Source organism: Engystomops pustulosus, chromosome 4, assembly GCF_040894005.1.
Source record: "Engystomops pustulosus chromosome 4, aEngPut4.maternal, whole genome shotgun sequence".
NCBI lineage: Eukaryota > Metazoa > Chordata > Amphibia > Anura > Leptodactylidae > Engystomops > Engystomops pustulosus.
Genome location: NC_092414.1, coordinates 138,105,061 through 138,125,219, shown reverse-complemented (window position 1 = coordinate 138,125,219; position 20,159 = coordinate 138,105,061). Strand labels below are relative to the sequence as shown.

Below are 20,159 nucleotides of genomic sequence, written 5' to 3'. Positions count from 1 at the left end.
TAAGCTAGGGACACCTCCTTCATTGGAATTAATGTTTCTGCTATTTTTGTTACTACATGTATTCTTATGATATGTTGTTTGCTCTAGATTTGTCAAATACAGAGGACACTGGAGGAAAAGTGTGAAGCCCTCCTCTCCCGCAATCAGGTAGTGGAGATGTTGGAGCAGGAATTGCAGAGTGCAGAACTTCAGAAGCAAGTAAGAGCTCTCTTAAATTCTGTGGGAAGAAAATAAAAACCTAAAACATAAATGCAGGCTTACATAGTGTGTTGTTTCTGGATAGATACAGCTAGACAGGAAGGTTCATAGGAAGGGAGATTTTCTGCATTTCTTTAAAATGTTTTACTAATGAGAAATTATAGTTCATAAATAAACAGAGCCTTATCTAGTCTTCTATCTTTTGCATAGACTTATATTCATTATGCTTTACATTCATTATTAAAGTTGCTTTCCAGTTCTCACTTTAATGCACTCTTTATAGGTTCTGTCTGAGCAGTTTCGAGAGATGGAACAGCAATTGGTATCTGTGCGAGAATCTCTGGTTGCTGAACAAAATGGAAATGCTCAGCAGACTGAACTGTACGAAGACTTGTTGAAAGAAAAATCTATTTTATGTCAGCAGTTAGAAGAAGCTCTTAACAAACAGAAAGATTCAGCAAGTGAGAGAGAATATCTGAAGTCGCAACTAGAGATGGCACAACAGCAACTGGACAACACACCACAGCATGATATAGGGCAAATCAGAGTAGAAATAGAAAGAGGAATGGAAGAGGAGCTAGAAAGGTTAAGAGTAGAGTTGCAGAAAGAAAAAGGAGCCCAGGCAGAGTTACAGCAATTAAAAGCAGACCTCAAAAAAGAGAAGGGTGCCCAAGAGGAGTTACAGGAGCTTAAAGAACAGCTTGAAAAGGAGAAGGGTGCCCAGGAGGAACTGCAACAGCTAAAAGAACAGCTTGAAAAGGAGAAGGGTGCCCAGGAGGAACTGCAACAGCTAAAAGAACAGCTTGAAAAGGAGAAGGGTGCCCAGGAGGAACTGCAACAGCTAAAAGAACAGCTTGAAAAGGAGAAGGGTGCCCAAGAGGAACTGCAACAGCTAAAAGAACAGCTTGAAAAGGAGAAGGGTGCTCAGGAGGAACTGCAACAGCTAAAAGAACAGCTTGAAAAGGAGAAGGGTGCCCAGGAGGAACTGCAACATCTAAAGGAAGAGCTTGAAAAGGCGAAGGTTGCTCAGGAGGAACTGCAACATCTAAAGGAAGAGCTTGAAAAGGCGAAGAGTGCTCAACAGGAGCTGCAGGTACTGAAAGAACAGCTTGTAAAGGAGAAGGGTGCCCAGGAGGAACGGCAGCAGTTTGAAAAAGAGAAGGATGCCCAGGAGGAGTCGCAGGAACTAAAAGAACAGCTTGAGAAAGAAAAAGGTACCCAGAAGGAGTTACAGGAGCTTAAGGAACAGCTAGAAAAGATTGTGCAGGAGGAGTTGCAGAACTTGAGAGCGGAACTGGAAACACGGAAAGAAAACCAAGCACAGTTGGAGGTTGAGCTAGAAAGGTTGAAGGAATCTAATGAGGAGCTGTTGAGTAAAGCAACAGGAGGTCAGCAAGAGTCTCAAAACAGAAATGAATCTGATGGATGTAATCTGCAAATGAAGATGGTAGAAATTGAGCTAGAAAGTGGAAATAAAAGGCAAGAAGAGCTTTCCTTAATGAAGGAAGAACTTAAGAAAATAGAGGAATCTCTCAAAGATTTTGATCAGGTGAAAGCAGAGATTGAAAGAGGGCAGAAAACTCTGAATGAATTGGCGAGTATGAAACAGGAGCTGGAAAAAATAAGAGCTGCTCAGGCTGAGTTGAATACATTGCAAGAAGAGCATAAGCACATTAGTGGACTGGTTGTGGAATCCCAAAGGGATCAAAAGGACTGTCGAGCCTCCCACTCAATTGAAAACCTTAATATGCAGCACCACACTGTGACAACAGGTAAGCTACATGTCTAAAGCTAAGTATTCAACTTTTAGTGTCTCAATGGTTACATACTAATATATATATATATATATATATATATATATATATATATATATATATATATATATATATATATATATATATATATATATATATATATATATAATCTCCTATTTGTGAAATAATTATTCGTTTATCTGTTATTCCACTTCCTTTAGAAATGAAATTCCTTTAAAACAATTATTTTCCATTTAAATTCAGATTAAAGACTTTGGATATTATTGGTCACACAGATGCCATATAGACAAACTTGGGGGCAGAACATTTACCTTTACATTTAAGAAATTTACTGATTTTAAAATGTCATATTAAACAATGTTTTGTAGGTGATGATACTGAAAACATATCATCTGTAGGGGAATGTCGGGAATCTGTCAGTACCCACCAGGTAAGGTACAAGCTGTAATACTGGAGTACAGATTTTATTATTATTATATAAATAATTTTTTTTTTTTTTAATTGGCATGTGGATAATGAATGTGAAAAGCGTTCATATGTACTGATCATTGTCAATGATATAATCTTTTCCTTGTTTTTTAGATATCGCAGGCTACTATTCTGAATGTGAAAACCAGCTCTCTATCTCAAGAGCTTGTTTTGGATGTAACCCTTGAGGACGTAAAGGAAAAACAACTGTCTATTCTTATGATGGACCTACTAGATACCCAAAAAGAAATAAATCAACTAAAAGGACAAATGCCAGTGAATGAAAAAGTAAATGAATGTTCACAAAATGAGAAGGCTATAGAAAAGAGAGAAGATGTATTAGAGGAATCGGACATGCATGTCCATACAAGTGACTCTTTTGACCTAAAATACCAGACTACTATAGTAGACAAAGATGCTGAAATTACTTCAATGAAAAAAGAGGTTGAAGACCTCCACAGCCAAATTGAGATTATAACATCTGAAAAGAAGCAAATTTCACTCAAGCTTGAGGCTCTTCGAAATGGACAGACTATAGCTGAAGAAGGGCTACTCCAGAATGAACAGTTGACTGCATATGAAAGTCAGAATATACTTGTAGAACAAGTTAACAGTTTAGAAAATGAATCAAAATCTAAAGACCTTAAGATCACTGCTTTACAGAAAGACCTAGACCATATTAATCTTCTTGTATCTGAGCGAAATGAAATTTTAAAATTACAGGAAAACCATCTAGAAGAAAAGGAAAAGCATATTGAAAGCCTGAAGGAGATACTTGAGCTTAGTCAAGCTAAAGAGGAGAGACTATCTGAAGAACTTGCCACTAATGAGCATGAAAAAGTCTTACTTCAAGAACTGATTTCACAAAAAACATTGGAGATTGAAGGCCTTCAAGAATCCATTTCAGAAAAGGATCGACAAGTTGAAGAGATAAGCCACAGCTTATCTGATAAGGTGGTGGCTCTTAACGAGGAAAAATATTCCATGAGTAAGGAGATAAAAGCTCTTAAGGAACAATTGAACTCAACCATCCAAGATCAGAATGAGAAGGGTGACGTAGTACTAGAGGCACTAAGAACTGAAAATCTAGAAATGCATGTACAAATAGAAAAGGTTACTATGGAGAAGAGTCACCTTCAGGAGATGCATGACTCTGTTCAGAGAGAGCTTGTGGAGTTGAAATGTCAGTTGGAAAGTGAAGCTATAAAACTTGCTCAAAGTCAAGAAATTATTTTGATTTCCCAGGGAGAACAGGGAACTCTGCAGTTGCAATTAAAAGATCAGAAAAGTGAACTCTTGATGAAACAGAAGGAATATGAGGAGCTGCAAATTCAATTAGATGCCCAGAAGAAATACTATGAACAGGAGTTGAAACTCCTAACAGAAAAACATCAAAATAGTTTAGAAGTTATTGATGGTTTGCAAGTTGAGAAGAGTGCATTGGAGAGTCAGCTACATGCTGACATAACCAAATCACAACCTGAAGCAAGAGAGGTAGGAGGAAGAGAGAATGAAGAACTTCAATCTCAACTAGAGGATCACAAAAAAGAGATTGAGCAGCTAAAGAAAAAGTTACAAGCTGCTCTTATTAGCAGAAAAGAACTAAATCGCAAAATATCTAAACTAGAGAAACAATTAGTAAATCAAGACAAGAACTTGACTAGTGATGTTGAAGTCAAGACCCTTGTTGAAGAAGTATCTCAGCAAAGCATTGTAGAAAGTGATCTAAAACGGCAACTGTCTGAAAGAGAATCTGACCTGGAAGCTGTTCAGAAAGAGCTTGCTGAGAAAAATGCGGCTAATGAACAGTTTCAGAACTTTATTGAAGAATTAACATTCGAGCTTAAAGAGAAATCTAGACAAATTGAGTTATTAAAAACTGAGCAGGCAGAGAGAACATCAGCAGAATCCCACATTTCACATGAAGGAAATTCTGAGGATCAAGAGGCAAGAATTGAACTCAAATCCAGAATTGCAACTCTTGAGCAGGACAAGGAGATCTTGCAGACGAAAGTTCAAGAGGTTTTGAATTCTCGCAGAGATACCATAAAGAAAGCACAGGAAAAAGATCGCCACCACCGTGAACAGTTAAAGCAACATAAGGAAGACTTTAATCTATTGCAAGAAAAATACAAAAAACTACAGTTAAATCAAAAAGCACATCCAAGTGAAGTAGCTAATGAAGAAAGAGGTACACAAACTATCCAGCCCTCCCTATCAGAAAAAACACAAAATACAATGCCTAATATTTCTGAAGATCTCATTTCGGTGTCAGTTGCAGATGAGAATTATGATGGATCACACTGGGGAAGTGATTGGGTAGATTTTGCACCTGCCATTACCGAGGACCATATGGTTGACAAATCCTCTGTTTCAGATGGCACTACTAAAAATTACCAAACAGAAATGGAAGTTTCACATTCCCATAAAAATGAACTGGAATTAAAAGCCTCACAACTAGAAGACAAACTAAATTGCCAGTTAGAAGAGATTTCACATTTGCAAGATATTATAGAAAAATTAGGTCAAGAACTACAAAATGAAAAGGAACAAAATCTTAATTTAGAAATGCGTATCTCTTCTCTAAAAGCGGAACTTGAAGGCAGTATGCAGGAAATATCTAATCTGAATGAAATAACAATAGATCATTTAAAGAAGGAATTAATTCATAAAGGGGAGGAGATTGAGCAACTTCACCATGAGTTGGAGGTCGTAAAGGCAGCTATTAAGGATGCAAATATGTTGGTTGTTGAGAAAGATGAAGTTATTCAGTCCCTTAAAACTCAACTCGAAGCTCAGGCTAAAGAGCATGAAGAACACCAGAGAAAGATTGAAATGCAGTCACTGGAGTCACAGAATAAGCAGGATGAAGAGATGGAGGAAGCAAAGGGCAAGCAACAGCTTCAAAGAAAGCTTCAAGCTGCATTAATCTCTAGAAAAGAAGCGCTTAAAGAGAACAAGACTCTAAAAATGGAATTGGACACTGTTATGGATCTTAAGGCTGATCTGTCCAGCAGACTTCAACTATCAGAGGATTTGGTTAAGCAACTATTTGTAGAAAAAGATACATTGCTTACAACTGTGTCGTCTCAGAAAGAAGAGAAAGATAAACTTATTGCTGAAATTGACAGAAGCTTATTGGAAAACCAAAATTTGGAAGCTTCATGTGAAAGTTTAAAACTAGCGTTAGAGGGGATTACACAAGAGAGAGAGGACTTAATGAAAGAGTTTGAAGCTATGAAATTGTCTCAGAACTCTCAGGTATTTGAATGGCAAGAAAAGCTTGCAGAATTGCAGAAGGAGTATGAGACTCTTCTACAGTCTTATGAGAATGTAAGCAATGAAACAGATCGAATGAAGCGGGCTGTAGAATCTGTGAGACAGGAAAAGCAAGAGTTATTTGGTAAAATAAAAACTGTGGAGACTGAAAAGAAAGAGGTGGAGAAGCAGTTGGAAGAGGCAGAACAGGAGATTGAAAGTATGAAAGACAAAATGAGAAAATTTGCCAAATCCAAGCAACAAAAAATACTTGAACTGGAAGAGGAAAATGACAAATTAAGGGGAGAATTGCAGCCAGCAGCAGGACAGCAGAATTCAGATACAATTAATGCAGAAACCTCTAACTTAAAAGAAGAGCTAGAGCGGCTACATTCAGAAAATCATAGCCTTGTTCTTCAGTTAGAACTGATAAATTCTGAAAAAGAAAGTTTTGCTCAAGAAATAGAAACACTGAGACACCATTTACATAATGTTGAATCTAATTTACAACTGAGTCTGCAGCAGCCTGAATCTGAGATACATGAAGAAGTCATTGCTAAAAATGAGGTTGAAGTGATTGGTTCACAACTTGATGGAAATAAAGAAGTTATTGGAGAACAACAGGCAAATGTAGACAATGAGATAAGCCAACAACAAGAAACCATAGAGGAAAATTTACAAATGACAAAACTGATCAATAAACTGGAGAGTGAAGCCAAGATAAAGCAAAGTGAAACCGAGATCATGAATGAAGAAATCAAGGTTTTGATGGAGGATAAGTTCAGCTTGGACACTCAGTTGTCAAATTTACAAAGTAGGGTTACTAAAATGGAAACTGAAATTGAAGAGTTGGAAAAGAAGTATCAGATAGCTGTTGGTGACTTGAAGGAGGTCAATAAGCAGAAACATGCAATTGAACTTGAAAAGGATGAGCTAGAAGAGCGGTTAATGAACCAGATGGCTGAGCTCAATGGAAGCATTGGAAATTTCCAGCAAGATGCTATAGATCTGCAAGTTAAAAATGACAGTTTACAAAAAGAATTAGAAAACCTTCATCTTCAGTTAGAGGAAGAAAAACGACAACTGGAAAGGCAGAAGATCGAAGCGCTGTCAGAGGCACAAAAGGAGTTTGTGGAAAAGTTAAAATCTGCAAATCAAAGTGCAAAAGGAAGGAAGACTGAATCAAAGGAGCTTCAAGAGTTGCTCAGAGAGAAGCAGCAAGAAGTTAGACACTTGCAGAAAGATTGCATACAATATCAGGAGACTATCAGTGGTTTAGAAAGGGAAATTAAAACTCTTGAATTCGAGCATGGTAACTGTGAAAAAGAAAAACTGGTTTCTAGTAATAAGCTAATGAAAGCAATGGAGGACACAAAAAGTGCTCAGAATGATCTAGCATCTTTTCGTGTGCTGCTCGATGACACGCAGAGTGAGGCCGCTAGAGTCTTGGCTGAAAACATGAAACTAAAGGATGAAATGCGAAGGATAACTGAAAATACTACCGCAATGTTAAAAAAGAAAGAGGAAGATATGGAAAGGAGACTTGATATAGAGAGAGATAAACATACAAAGCAAATAGTGAATTTACAAGAGAAAGTAAATGGGCTTCAACAAGAAAATGAACGCCTTCAGGGAACTATTGTTGACTTTCAAAATCGTATACTTGAAAAGGACCAAGAAATGAAAGACTTGCAAGCTAATTTAAATCAAAATATAGCAAAGCTGGCAGCCTTTACCCGTAGCATGTGTTCTTTGCAAAATGATAGAGACAGAGTTGTGGATGAATCCAAAAAGTGGAGTGAGAAGTTTACTGATGCAATGCAAAAAAAGGACATTGAGATAAATGACAAGGAGAAAGTTTGCATGAATCTTAAGAATGAGTTGCTACAAATCACATCCCATCTTGAAGAACTCAAAGTAGAGGTGAACAGGTAATATTCATTTTATACACATTAACTAAAAATTTTACTCCTCGTTCTTTTGCTTAATCTGTTGTCCTTTTCCTTCCATACCAGACTTCAGACCGAGAATAAGGAACTTGTCACAAGCCAGCAAATGGAAGCCGAAGCCCACCTGAAAATGAGAGATTCTCTGTTTGAAGAGAAGGCAATCCTTTCATCCTCTTTGGAAGAGGAACAGAAGATTCACAGTATCTGTCAGCAGGAACTGAAACGGTGCACTCAGGAAGCGAATGACAGACAGAATCAGCTGGAAGCTCTTGAAATTGAAGTAAACCAGATTAAATCTGAACATGAAAGTCTGCTTGGAGCAGTAAAAGGCTTGGAGGCAGAGGTCCAAAATTTGATGTTGCGCAATGAACAGATACTTAGTGATCTGCAGGCTTCCAAATCTCTCATCGAGCAGCTGCATAAAGAATTGGAGCAAAAAGAGCAAGATGTGGTACAACTTTTAAATTCCCGTGATGAAGCTGTGAGTACAGCTGTGGGTGAACTGCATGATGTGCATGCCATCGAATGCAAGATGCTAGAAGATAGGCTTAAAGAAACTGAGAAGGAGAGACTAGACTTCCAAGACAAAATGGAGATATTAAAAACTCAACTAATGGCTTCACAGGAAGAGGTTGATCGAAGTAAAGGTCAGCTGGATTCATTCACCAAGTCTATGCGTTCATTGCAAGAAGAGCGAGAACGAGTTTTAAGCGACTATCAACAATTGGAGCAACGCCATCTTGATGCAATTCTTGCCAAAGATGGCCTCATTCAAGATGCAGCAGCAGAGAGCAACAAGTTACGGGAAGAATTGAGGCTTCTGCGTAGCCGTACCGATGATTTAAATGCACAAAATGCTAAATTGAATGCTCAGTTGACTAGATACCGCAATGACTTGAAAGAGCTTATTTCATTGAAGGACTCGCAGCTAAAACAGCTTCTAGGTGAAAAATTACAGGAAATTGAAAAGCTAAGACATGAGCAGAGTAACCAAGAGCAGCAGTTGATGCAAGAAAAAGGCCAACGAGAGATTTTACAACAGGAGCTAGATGAAACCAAGGTAGCAAAGCAGCAACTGCTGGAAGAGGTTGATAACCTAAAACTCTTTGTATCTCAACTGCAAAATGAACTTGGTATTCAAGGAAATCAGCATGAACAGGCCAAGCAAGAGATACTGTTGTTGAAAGATGAACTGTTAGAGATGCAAAATAAATTGGCACATATTGAGGAAGAAAGCTCCCGCATACAAGTAGAAGCAGAACAACGAGTGCAGCGTGCAGAAGATGAACTCAATAAGAAGTTACAGAGCATGCAGCATGATACTGGAATCTTGCGGAATGAGACAGAGACAGCAGAGGAACGAGTAGCCGAACTTGCAAGGGATCTTATGGAATCAGAACAGAGACTGCTGACTGCAAATGAAGAGATCTCTGCTCTCAAAGCTAAGCTGCAAGCATTTGAGGGCTCCATGAGGTCTTTGCAGGATAGTCATGATTTGGCTCAGGAAGAAATACAAAGACTCTGGGAGCAGCGGAGTGAAGTATCTGTGCTTAATGCAGAGATATCAGAAAGCAAGGATCTCCAAAGCAGGTTAGAAATGCAGATCAAGGATATAATGAAGACTTTACAAACAAAGGAAGAAGAAATAACTAGAATTACATCTGAACTTCACATATCACAGACACAGCTGCAAATGATGTCCAAAGAAATGTTTATTCAACAGGAAAATCAGAGTGTGCTGCAAGGAAGCTTAAAGGCCCCACGCAAAGAAATTGAAAGGAGTTTGCAGAGCTCTTCCCAAAAAGATACAAAGGTAGGGTATTACACACATGACAAAAATACATTGGCAAAATGAGTGCATGTTGTTTTAACTGAGTTTCCCAGCTGAAACCTCATTAATGTGTCTATGGTGAGACATTCCGCATACATGTCTATGAGCTGAAAGTAGCTGATCACTTTGATGGAAGCTCAGCCTGCAGTAAGCCTACACAGCCACTATTGCTCCACACTTCAGCTGATTCACAAGGGTTTTGTCCCTCACAATATCATGTTAAATTCCTTTTCTATGGAAAGCCAATTCATTCTTTTTAACCTGCAAAATAAGCATGTTTTCTCTTGTCAGGTTTGTAAAAAAATCCAATCTATGAAATGGTTAGAGACTGGTCTGTGAATAATTATTACTTGCTTATATACAGTAAGAGCAGATATATTAAAGCTATCAATGATATCTAAAGTGCAGAAAGTCAACAAGAAAATTGGCAAACCTATTGCTGAAAACTGCCCTCTGATAGCTTGGCTTTAGTTCAGGCAACTAAAATTTGGAGCAATTGTGTGTGTGTGTTATGCTGCTGAAACCTTCCTGCGTTAAGCAACAAAGTACCCTACAGTGGTGCACTTTATAGTATAACTGATAGCGTTACAGCCTAGTGTGAAAAATGTTTTGTTTAAATGGCAAAAGTTGTATAAATAATAAAACAATATTGCTATCAACTGAGCAAAAATGATAGTTATCAGAATCAGGTCTGTGAGTCCCAAGTATTCTGTGGTAATTTACATCATATAATTTTTGAATTGTTTTGATAAATGATATGCAAGGCGATTTAGACATTTTTTAGACTCTTGAGTTGGAGTTGTCATTAAATAGACTGACTCACAAATATAGTAAATTTATAAATAATTGTGAAATGTCCTTTTTAAATGTCTGTTCTGTTCCTGATCTAAAGGTCATGGATGAACAACATTTATTGGTCCTAGGGACATACCGTACTACTGCTCAACTTTAGGGAGCATCTGTAACCACAGTACAGCACAAAATGCCACCACAGATATGATAAATATAATAGTGGAGACCCCCAGATCAGACAGTGATACTACTACTGGAGAGCCACAGAGCAGACAATGATGAGAATGTTAGAGCTTCAAGAAGGGTCTAGATGCCTTTTTACACCTAAATAACATTGATGGTTATGTTATGTAGAATTGTTTCCCCTAAATCCCTTCCTCATCCAATCCCTTTCCTTCCTAGGTTGAAATTGTTGGACATGTGTCTTTTTTTAACTGTATAAACTGTATAATATATATATCTACAAAAATCCATGCTATACACTAAACGTTAAATAATAAACGACTTATACCCGGGTTTATAAAAAAAATTAAACTGAGTACTCGCCATTCCGACGGCCCGAGCAGCTCCTCTTTTATCTTCATGTACGCTGCAGGTCCGTGATAGCTCTGTGCGCACGGCCGGGCCGGCATACTTTGTGATGTCAGCAGCGACTGAAATGACAGTTGTGCACCGGCCGGCTGTGCGCACTTTGCTGTCACGGACCTGCAGCCGGCATGAAGGAAGAAGAGGCACTGCTACATGGGGCTGGCTATATAATTCAAGGGTCTGGCAGGCTATATACTAAAGGGGGCTGGCAAGCTATACATTATAGTGGGCTGGCAGGCTATCTACTAAAGGGGGACTGGTTATATACCACAGGGGGCTGTCAGGCTATATACCACAGGGGCCGGGCAGGCTATATACCACAGGGGCCGGGCAGGCTATATATTACAGGGGCCGGGCAGGCTATATATTACAGGGGCCGGGCAGGCTATATATTACAGGGGCCGGGCAGGCTATATATTACAGGGGCCGGGCAGGCTATATATTACAGGGGCCGGGCAGGCTATATATTACAGGGGCCTGGCAGGCTATATATTACAGGGGCCTGGCAGGGTATATATTACAGGGACCTAGCAGGCTATATATTACAGGGGCCTGGCAGGCTATATACTGGGAAGGCTGTGACCAAGGCTTGACAGGCGACATGTGGCCCGTGGCTTCAGGGTTCCAGGCTATTAGTTGAGATGAATGATCATGATTGGTGGAGTCTCGCCTGGGTTAGGGAAAGTAATGAATTGGAAGTTTGGCTTAAGGACTCCATAGCTTAAAGGAACCCAACTATTTTTTTACATTTTTTTTTTTACTTGAATGGAAGCTCTGCTTAACAACCTTAGTATGGACTACACACATTGTACAGAGCTGCCTCCTTCTGTTGTGTAGTTTTAATGCCAGAGGCTGTAGAGAACAAGATCAGTGGGAATGTTTGTCATCAAACTCCCATCAAAATGTCATCGGTGCCAAAAGTCCTGGAAAAATAACTTTTTTTATATATATATATATTTTATCTTTCAGATCTCCAGTATTGAAGCTGGAATCTCTGTTGAAGAGTTTCAAAAGGTGCAGACTGAAGTGCAAAACTTAAATAGTCAACTTGGTGATACACTTAAACAAGTACACCACAAGGAACTCAGGATCCAACAACTGAACTCAAAGGTCAGCTATAAAATTACCTTGAAGTTAAATGCCATTTCAGTTTATTACAGCACTTGCATTCACTGAATCTTTACAATATGGGTGTTGCTCCAGAAGGTGAGTTCAATGGAGAGGCAGAAAAAACAGGTCTGTACTGCGCTGCTTGGAAGGTACAACGTTTTATTCAAAATGCATTAAGACGGGCGAACAACGCGTTTCGGGAATGGACTGTTTCCTTCGTCAAGTCCAATAAATTCCTGGATATTATATATCTCTGTCCCAGGGGATTCCCATAGGAGGTCAGTCTTAGTGGGACCTTCTATTATCTAAAGATACTGGGGCTCATTGACTAAGGGTCCGCGGAGCGTATTTTCGGTGGGTTTCCCGACAATTTCTGTTTTGCGCCGAATTCCCACGGGATTTTGGCGCATCAGCGCCAGCTTGCACACGTCAGAAATCGAGGGGCGTGGCAACGGACAACATGCAAGATTTAACATTTAGAATTGTGTCTCAAGACACGCACTTACAAGCACCGGGAAGAAGAAGGTGAACTCCGGCGGACCTCGGCGGGGAAGCGACAGAGGCAGTAACTCGGGCGCCCGATCTTCATGAATCGTGCCAGACTTCATCCTTGTCGGACCATCCGAATCGGGGATCACGACAGGACCTGGTAAGTAAATTTGCCCTACTGTGTATCAATTAGCAAAGAAGATTCCGGCGGGATGAGTGGTGTAGGAACCGCGAGCCGGCAATTCAGCGTTCATGCCGGCTCGTGGTTCCTACACCACTCATCCCGCCGTAAGCTTCTTAGCTAATTGATACACAGTATCTTCAGATAATAGACTGTCCCACTAAGACTGACCCCCCTGGGTCAGAGAGATATAATATCCAGGCATTTATTGGACCTGACGAAGGGAACCGTCCATTCCTGAAACATGTCTACCCGTCTTAATCCATTTTGAATAAAACGTTGTACCTTCCAAGCAGAGCAGTACAGACCTGTTATTTCTGCCTCTCCATTGAACTTACTTATCCACTACCTGCCAGTTCCGGATACCAGGTCATCTGCAGCTTCGTTCTGACAACATCCACTCTACCTACCGCTGGATTTACTGCATTAATTGTATACCCTATACAAAAAAAAATTGTATATATTAGTAAATCAGTAGCTGTCACTGCCCCTGTTTTTTTTTGTTTTTTTTTTTAGTCCCTAACAATCAATTATAAAAGTTTTTAAAATCCTGCAGTTCTTGTCACAATGTTGTAAATAAATATGGCTGAAACTGTTAAGAAGTAAAATTGCCAATATCTCCTATAAGGAAATAAATATATTATAAACAAAGGTACAAAACTATTTCCTGTTTTAGCTGAGTATAAATCCTGTTGTACATGTTGATTATTTCATATTTTCCTGAATATTCTATAGTTGTTGTTTTTTTTCCCTGCTTTGCAGCTTTCTCAAATGTTTGAGGAGAAAAATGCTCTATCAATTCAACTACGTGGAAGTAACCAGCATTTGCGAGATGCTACAAGTCGCTGTTCATCTCTCGAACGACAGGTTCAAGTACTGCAGCAGAAGAACTTGGTAAAAATGATCATCTATAAAAGCAGCTCCAATATAACATTTAAGTGTATTACAGCACTTCTCTCTGTCAGTACAGTATCACTTCAGAACTCCACTTCTTCCCCCCCCCTTTTCTGTTTTCCCATTTACCTCTCCCCCACCACATCTGCATGTCCAGAAAAATCTTTCGCTGCTTGTTTTATCATTTTCTCTGCATGTTAATGAAAGGCTGCCTCAAAAGCATTTCCGATTCTTCCTTTTTCTCTGCCCTGATACGTGATGTCATGAGAGCAAGCACAGGGCAGAAGTAAAATCCATCCAGGCCTCCCCAGCCCTCGATGTCTGCAGCCATGTAATAGAGTACATGGAGGGGCTGATTGACTCATTTGCCCTTCCGCCAGATTCTGAACCTGTATGTTCAGAGCAACGCACTCTGGCTATGGACGTGACATAGCAGCAAGTGGCAAAATTGGGGACAGGAGAGGTCACATGACCAGCGTGACGAGCAGGAAACCTGCAATCTGAACATAACTGACAGAGAAGATGCAATACTATTACAAAAATAAAATGTATTTCCTGTAATACCCCAATTTAAACTTGTTGATGATCAATTAAAACCAATTGATTTTCAGTGCTTGGCTGATATTTTACTTTTCCTTAATTCGAACCAGTGGAAATATATTTTAAAGGGTTACAACAAAGTCCACTGTATGTGTGTGTGTGTGTGTGTATATATATATATATATATATATATATATATATATATATATATATATATATATAATTTTTTATTTTTTTTTTCGATCTGTTGCAATTACCTAATTTATGACATTTCTAAGTACCAGGCGTTTTAATATTTTCATTATGTCCTCATACATAGAAAACAGAATTCAAGGAGGGATCTGCATAATATGTATTTGGACAATCTAAGGCCCCTTGCACATGATCTTATGGGGGCCATTGATACGGCTGCACAATTTGCGGCCAAATCATGGCCGTCATAGACCTCTATGGCACCCAGTCACGAAGTCGTGTGCACATGCTGTCTCACCGCCCCGTGACGTGACGTGCCGGGCAGCTTCATTGAAAAATATATGACATGTCATATATTGTGCCATATTACAGCGCAGCATCTTGGCTTTCAATAGAGAGGGGAGGGTGAGGAGGGTGTCTGGACCTCACTCCATTCTGATGCCACAGTCTGTTGTGCTGGATTTCAGAAGTCCACACAACAAATTGTTACATTTTTCATTGGCAGATCTATATTTAAAGAATGTGTCTGTTGTAGGAAGCATTGCCAAGTGATTCTGCTCCTGGAGCACCACAGGAGAAGATGGAACCACAAACAGAGACAGATCAGCAACTGCTGGAGCTACAGCAAAGGTGAGTAGTTTCTACAGTGTTTTAGACACCGATGTTGCATGGTGGCTCCTGCCTCTTGGTATATTCAGACGGTATCTCCACCAGGTTGGCGGAGATGGGGCTTGTTATATGCTTTCCCTACCAGAAAACTGCTGGAGAAGACCTAATATATCTGCCCTGATTTCTAAGTTCTTTTCTGTGAAGGGGATGCCATTCAGTGCAAATTAAATACATACGGTCCCCGGGTTACGTACAAGATAGGTTCTGTAGGTTTGTTCTTAAGATGAGTTTGTATGCAAGTCGGAACTGTGTATTTTATAATTGTAACCCCAGCCAAAATTTTTCTGGCCTCTCTGATTTTGAAAATGTTGGGTCGTCATAACTAGGATTAACGATAAAGCTTAATTGCAGTCACCTTTAATAACTGTTATCGCTGATCATTGTAGCCTAAGGCTAAAGTACAGCAAATTATCAACATCCAGAGGTCTGTTTGTAAATAGGGTTGTCTGTAAGTCGGGCGTTCCTAAAATATACAAGCAGTCCCCTACTTATCTATTCCATCACTTTAAGGTAATTCTGTTCTTAGGATATAGGTTTATTGGTATATGATAAATATGTGCCCCACTACCAGCATGCCTGGCTTTAAATCTTTGCATAAAACACTTGTTGTTCCTGGCATACTTGGCCAATGTAAAACGAAAAACATCTCAGCCAAGCTCCAGGCAATGCGTTTTAGGTCCTTTATTCTTGCATCAGAAAATACAAAATCCACATTGTGGGGGAACAGCAACAGCCCTTAATCATAGCTATGATTAAGGACGGTGAATCCGCCCGAAACGCATAAGCTGTTGCTGTTCCCCCACAATGTGGATTTTGTATTTTCTGATGCAAGAATAAAGGACCTAAAACGCATTTCCTGGAGCTTGGCTGAGCCGTTTTTTGTTTTATCCTGGATATTTTTTGGCCTAGCAGAGGGTTGGTTTGTGCCTCGCTCAGCGTGTCCTAATGGGAGGTGAGCTGGTTTTCTCCATTTACACTATACTTGGCCAATGGCATGGTTTATTTCTTCTTAAAAGTTTTATTGTGAGTTGTGCTTCTACCAGGTTGTGGTTTATAAGTAGTCACCACAGAAAAGTGATTTCGGCAATACATGATACAATGAGAACAATGGGGCACATTTACTTACCCGGTCCCGTTCGCGATAGATCGGCGCGTTCTCCGCTGAGGATTCGGGTCTTCCGGCGATTCACTAAGGTAGTGCGCCCGATGTCCACCAGGTGTCGCTGATGTCTGTCAGAGTTCACCATCCTATCCTGGGTGCAGGTAAGCGCGTGTCAAGCAACACTTTTTTTTTTTTTCCGATGGCCACGTCCACGATTTCCGTCGCATGCATGCCAGCGCCGTTGCGCCACAATCGGATCGAGTGCGCCAAAAACCTGGGGAAACCCGACGGAAAAATAGCGATTCAGGCGCTTACTAAATGACCCCCAATGTTGTTTTTTTGTTGTTGTTTTTTTTTTTTTTTTAAGTAGTTTTAAACATACTTGATGATTTGATTCTGATCAACTCCGGTGTTTTGATATCATTTGTTGTGTGTGTCTAAATACATAGGTATTCAGAATTAAAGCATCAGAATGTTGAACAAGAACAAGTGAGATCGGTTCTGGAACAACAGCTTAGAGAGGAGCGCCAAATATCAGAGTCCAGAATTCAGGAACTAGAAGAAAATCTGAACAAGTGAGAACAACACTGACTAGTTGGAATTTTTGCCCCTTCGTCTAGCTGAGCCTTTGTGAGATCAGACACTGACGCTTGATGGAGGAGCCTGGCTCACAATCTCCATTCTAGTTCATGCCAAAAGTATTTAATACAGTTCTCTACAGGGTTCTGTGCAGCCAATCAAACTATTTATTTACATGGACCATTCATTTTGCATAACACAGTTATTCAAAAATCTCCAAACTTTCCCTCCGGGATGGAAGCATACAATTCTCCAAATGTCTATCCATGCAAAACAAGAGGAATAGAGTCTGTTTCATTGCTGTGTAATAGCTTGACCACCTTTACCATAGAAATCTTTGGCCTACTACTGTGTAGGGTGGCACATAAAGTAACACATATTCCAAGGTAACCATATTGCTGCAATAGTTGTAGCACAGACTGTATAATGTTGTGCTGTCTCTGTCCTATGGTAGTAAAGATAGTGAAGTACTAGACAATACCTTGTTTGAATGCTCATAAATTTCATAAAGGTTGACTAAAGGGAGGTTAACTTTATTTGGGATACTGGTTTGGGTAAAGCTCTAAATAATACGAGAGAAAGCGTATCCCACCTCCATATCATAAGAGTGGTTTTGGATGGGGTTAGATTCATGCCTTCATATGGTCACACCTTTGACAGAACACATGCATATCTGGAAATATCTGTTGTAGGGATGCATAGACGAATATAAAACCCATACAGTACTTTATATGTATATCGTGAAACCTTTTTTCTTGCAGGTTAAGATCACATGACTCTCCAGCTTCTTTGCACTCTGCACCTCACGAGACGTCACTGCTGATTGAAACTCATGGAACTAGAAGTGTTAAGGTAGGTGGTTCATGTTCCTTTATCTACTGGCTTAGTTTTTCTTGAAATAGCTATATTGTTGTTTATTTCTGAGCATTTAATAATCTCCCCCTTGAAGTTCCACTTTTAACTGTTAAGCATGTAATTGGTAAATAGCATACACTTCTGGATGCTATGTGTTATTATCTGTATTCACATATGTCTCTTCACCTCTACAGACACGTGGCTCATCCTTACGGAGATTTCTTCGGTTTTTCTTGTGTTCTCGCACCAAGGCGCCCCTGCTCTTTTCCGTTTACCTACTGCTCATCCATGTATTGCTATTCCTGTGCTTTACGGGACACTTGTAAGAAAATATATTTCTTATTTAAAACCCAGGAGAGCATTAGATCCTGTATGCTGCATAGATCAGGAAACTAAATCAAGTGGTGCCAATTAATAAAGCTAATGTTTGACCTGGTGGACTAGAGGGCTGCTGCACATGGAACATTGCTTAGCACGATCACCAGGAAACTTGTTACAAGACTGCAATGCTCTGAAGAAGAAGAAATGGAATCCGACCCATATCACCTCTGATGCCTTCTTCACAACCCAAAGCCTAACTTTTTTGATTTTTGGAAATTACCTTTAATCTCATGGGCTTTTTATGACCCTTCATCTGCAGCTTTCTAGCAGTATGATTATAGAAAAATTATCTGTAAATAAATTTGTATTAAAACTGTACAAATCTGCAAAATCTGCTCCCACAAGGAAACGTTGAGGACAGAAACTTGCTGTATTTATTATAATTATTGCACAGAGACCAAGGTCTTTCATTCCTGTAAGTGTTATGTCTTGATTTCTTTATAAAAAGCAGTGCAATACAGGTGAAGTATTTTATACCAATGAAAATGGTGGAATTTTTTTTTCTTTTCCGCTATAGACTTACCCCCTTCAGTTTTAGGTAGGCAGAACTGAATAGACATTGTGAGTCAGGTACTGAGTGTTCGAGAGAGACATTCTGGCCAGTACACACAGCGAGTTTGTCTGATCGAACTCGCTGGAGTATACATTGGTACACCTGCACCATAAAATGACGAATTTGAGCCAAAAAAAGGTTTTAACCGCCTTCCGATACATTTAGCAAGACATTCAGGCCATTTTTTGGCACTTTTCAATCTTATCTGGCAAACAGTGTGTCGTCTCCTTGAAAGGTGTGACGCACCCTTTAGACCATCTACAAGTAGATCTAAAGATAGAACTTAGCAATGATGGTTCTGGTGCAGCACTAGTGTTGTAGAGCTCGACAACCACCAGAATGTGGGCTCGAACACTAAGCAGTCAGTACCAGACTCCGAATGTCCTTTCAGTTTCGATTGCTTAGTGTTTTGGCTGGTCACGCAGAGCAAATCCGCTTGTGTGAAAGCAGCTTTTCGCTCATTACCGCACACCTTCTTCTTCGCAGTAGAAATGTTTTTATAGAACGGTCCTATTAGTTTAGATCTACGGCGCTTTGCACAACTCTGTATCACTATTGTAACCAACAACCCTGTTTATTCTAAACCTGCAAACCTAATGTTGTCTTTGTTCCTCAATTTCTGCTAACATACATTCAGTAGTTTACCAAGAAAAGGACTGAAGGGAAAAGGGTTAAACTTTTTGGGGTTTGTTGGTAGTCTGCTACATAAGCACAATAATTAAAATTGGGAAGGTGCATATAAAACAAAGGTGTTGTGCATAAAAAAAAATAATGGGGGTTGTGTGTTTTTTTCCATGGGACCTACACCTTGTTTGCAGCTCAGCCCCATGAGTTGTGATAAAGGGGGAGGATTGCAATTACAAACCCAGCACTTCTCCAACAATGACCCTGTTTCTGATATAATAATGTATGTATTTTACTTATTCGGGTAAACATAATTTAACTATGAACATGATTTATTTTTTTTTTATCTCTGTGTTGTAATCAATTGGTCCAAGCCTCCTTCCAATGGTGGGCAATGAATAAGTTTCCTATTTCCTCTACATTGCATTTCTCCCATATGACACTGAAGCCAATAATCTTTTACACGTTATGGTATGAAGAGGATATTGCAGAGATTAAAGCCACTTAATTTTGGAGTTGATAACCTAATGTTCTGGTTAATAAAGATACTGTACAGTCAGGATGTTCATGTGTGTATAATATGAAATAATAAAATTCCTTTAATCCAGCAGTGACCTAGTCTGGCACAAACTATTTGGACTTAGAAACACCTATGAAGGGTTATTTTGTGACATCTAATCATCTCACATCTCTTTGAGCCTAAACTGTGTCAAGAATGGGGTTTACAGACCCCAGTCACATAGCCCCTATGAGAGAAGGGGTTGCACATGGTTGGCTATCTTTGTTCATCCCCAAAAAATATTTGCAGAAAACATGTTCTACTGTCTTCAGAACTAAAAAAAGAAGCAACAAAGCAGGATCCACATTTATCTCCATGTATCTATAACGTGTCCTCTGTATATGCCAGAAATGTCTGATGTACTGTAACCATTTATATTTCTCTATGTATTTGAAAATCTGACACCTATTGGGTCACTATGACATCAGATTAAAGGAATTATACACACATGATCTCTCATCCTGTTATGTTTGGGATGTTTCTACACTTCTGGAAACCGGATGCATTGCCTATGATTACTGTACAACAAAGCTGCAATGTTAATTATAAATGAAAATTATTTTTCTAATTAA

At 39.4% G+C, this 20,159-nt stretch overlaps 1 protein-coding gene across 2 annotated transcripts in view; it reads left to right on the top strand.

Moving 5' to 3' along the window:
• GOLGB1 (golgin B1) overlaps positions 1-20,159 on the top strand; it is a 36,809-nt gene extending 16,650 nt beyond the window's left edge. Inside the window, exons 6-16 of one of the 2 annotated variants that reach the window (XM_072147650.1) lie at positions 88-198; positions 482-1,970; positions 2,342-2,403; positions 2,556-7,630; positions 7,715-9,461; positions 11,829-11,969; positions 13,402-13,533; positions 14,801-14,895; positions 16,486-16,611; positions 17,377-17,467; positions 17,665-20,159. In XM_072147650.1, coding sequence (XP_072003751.1) covers positions 88-198; positions 482-1,970; positions 2,342-2,403; positions 2,556-7,630; positions 7,715-9,461; positions 11,829-11,969; positions 13,402-13,533; positions 14,801-14,895; positions 16,486-16,611; positions 17,377-17,467; positions 17,665-17,796 — 9,201 coding nt within the window. In that variant the 3' untranslated portion in view covers positions 17,797-20,159. The remainder of the gene's footprint in view (positions 1-87; positions 199-481; positions 1,971-2,341; positions 2,404-2,555; positions 7,631-7,714; positions 9,462-11,828; positions 11,970-13,401; positions 13,534-14,800; positions 14,896-16,485; positions 16,612-17,376; positions 17,468-17,664) is intronic. The other variant, XM_072147651.1, reaches the window with a different exon arrangement.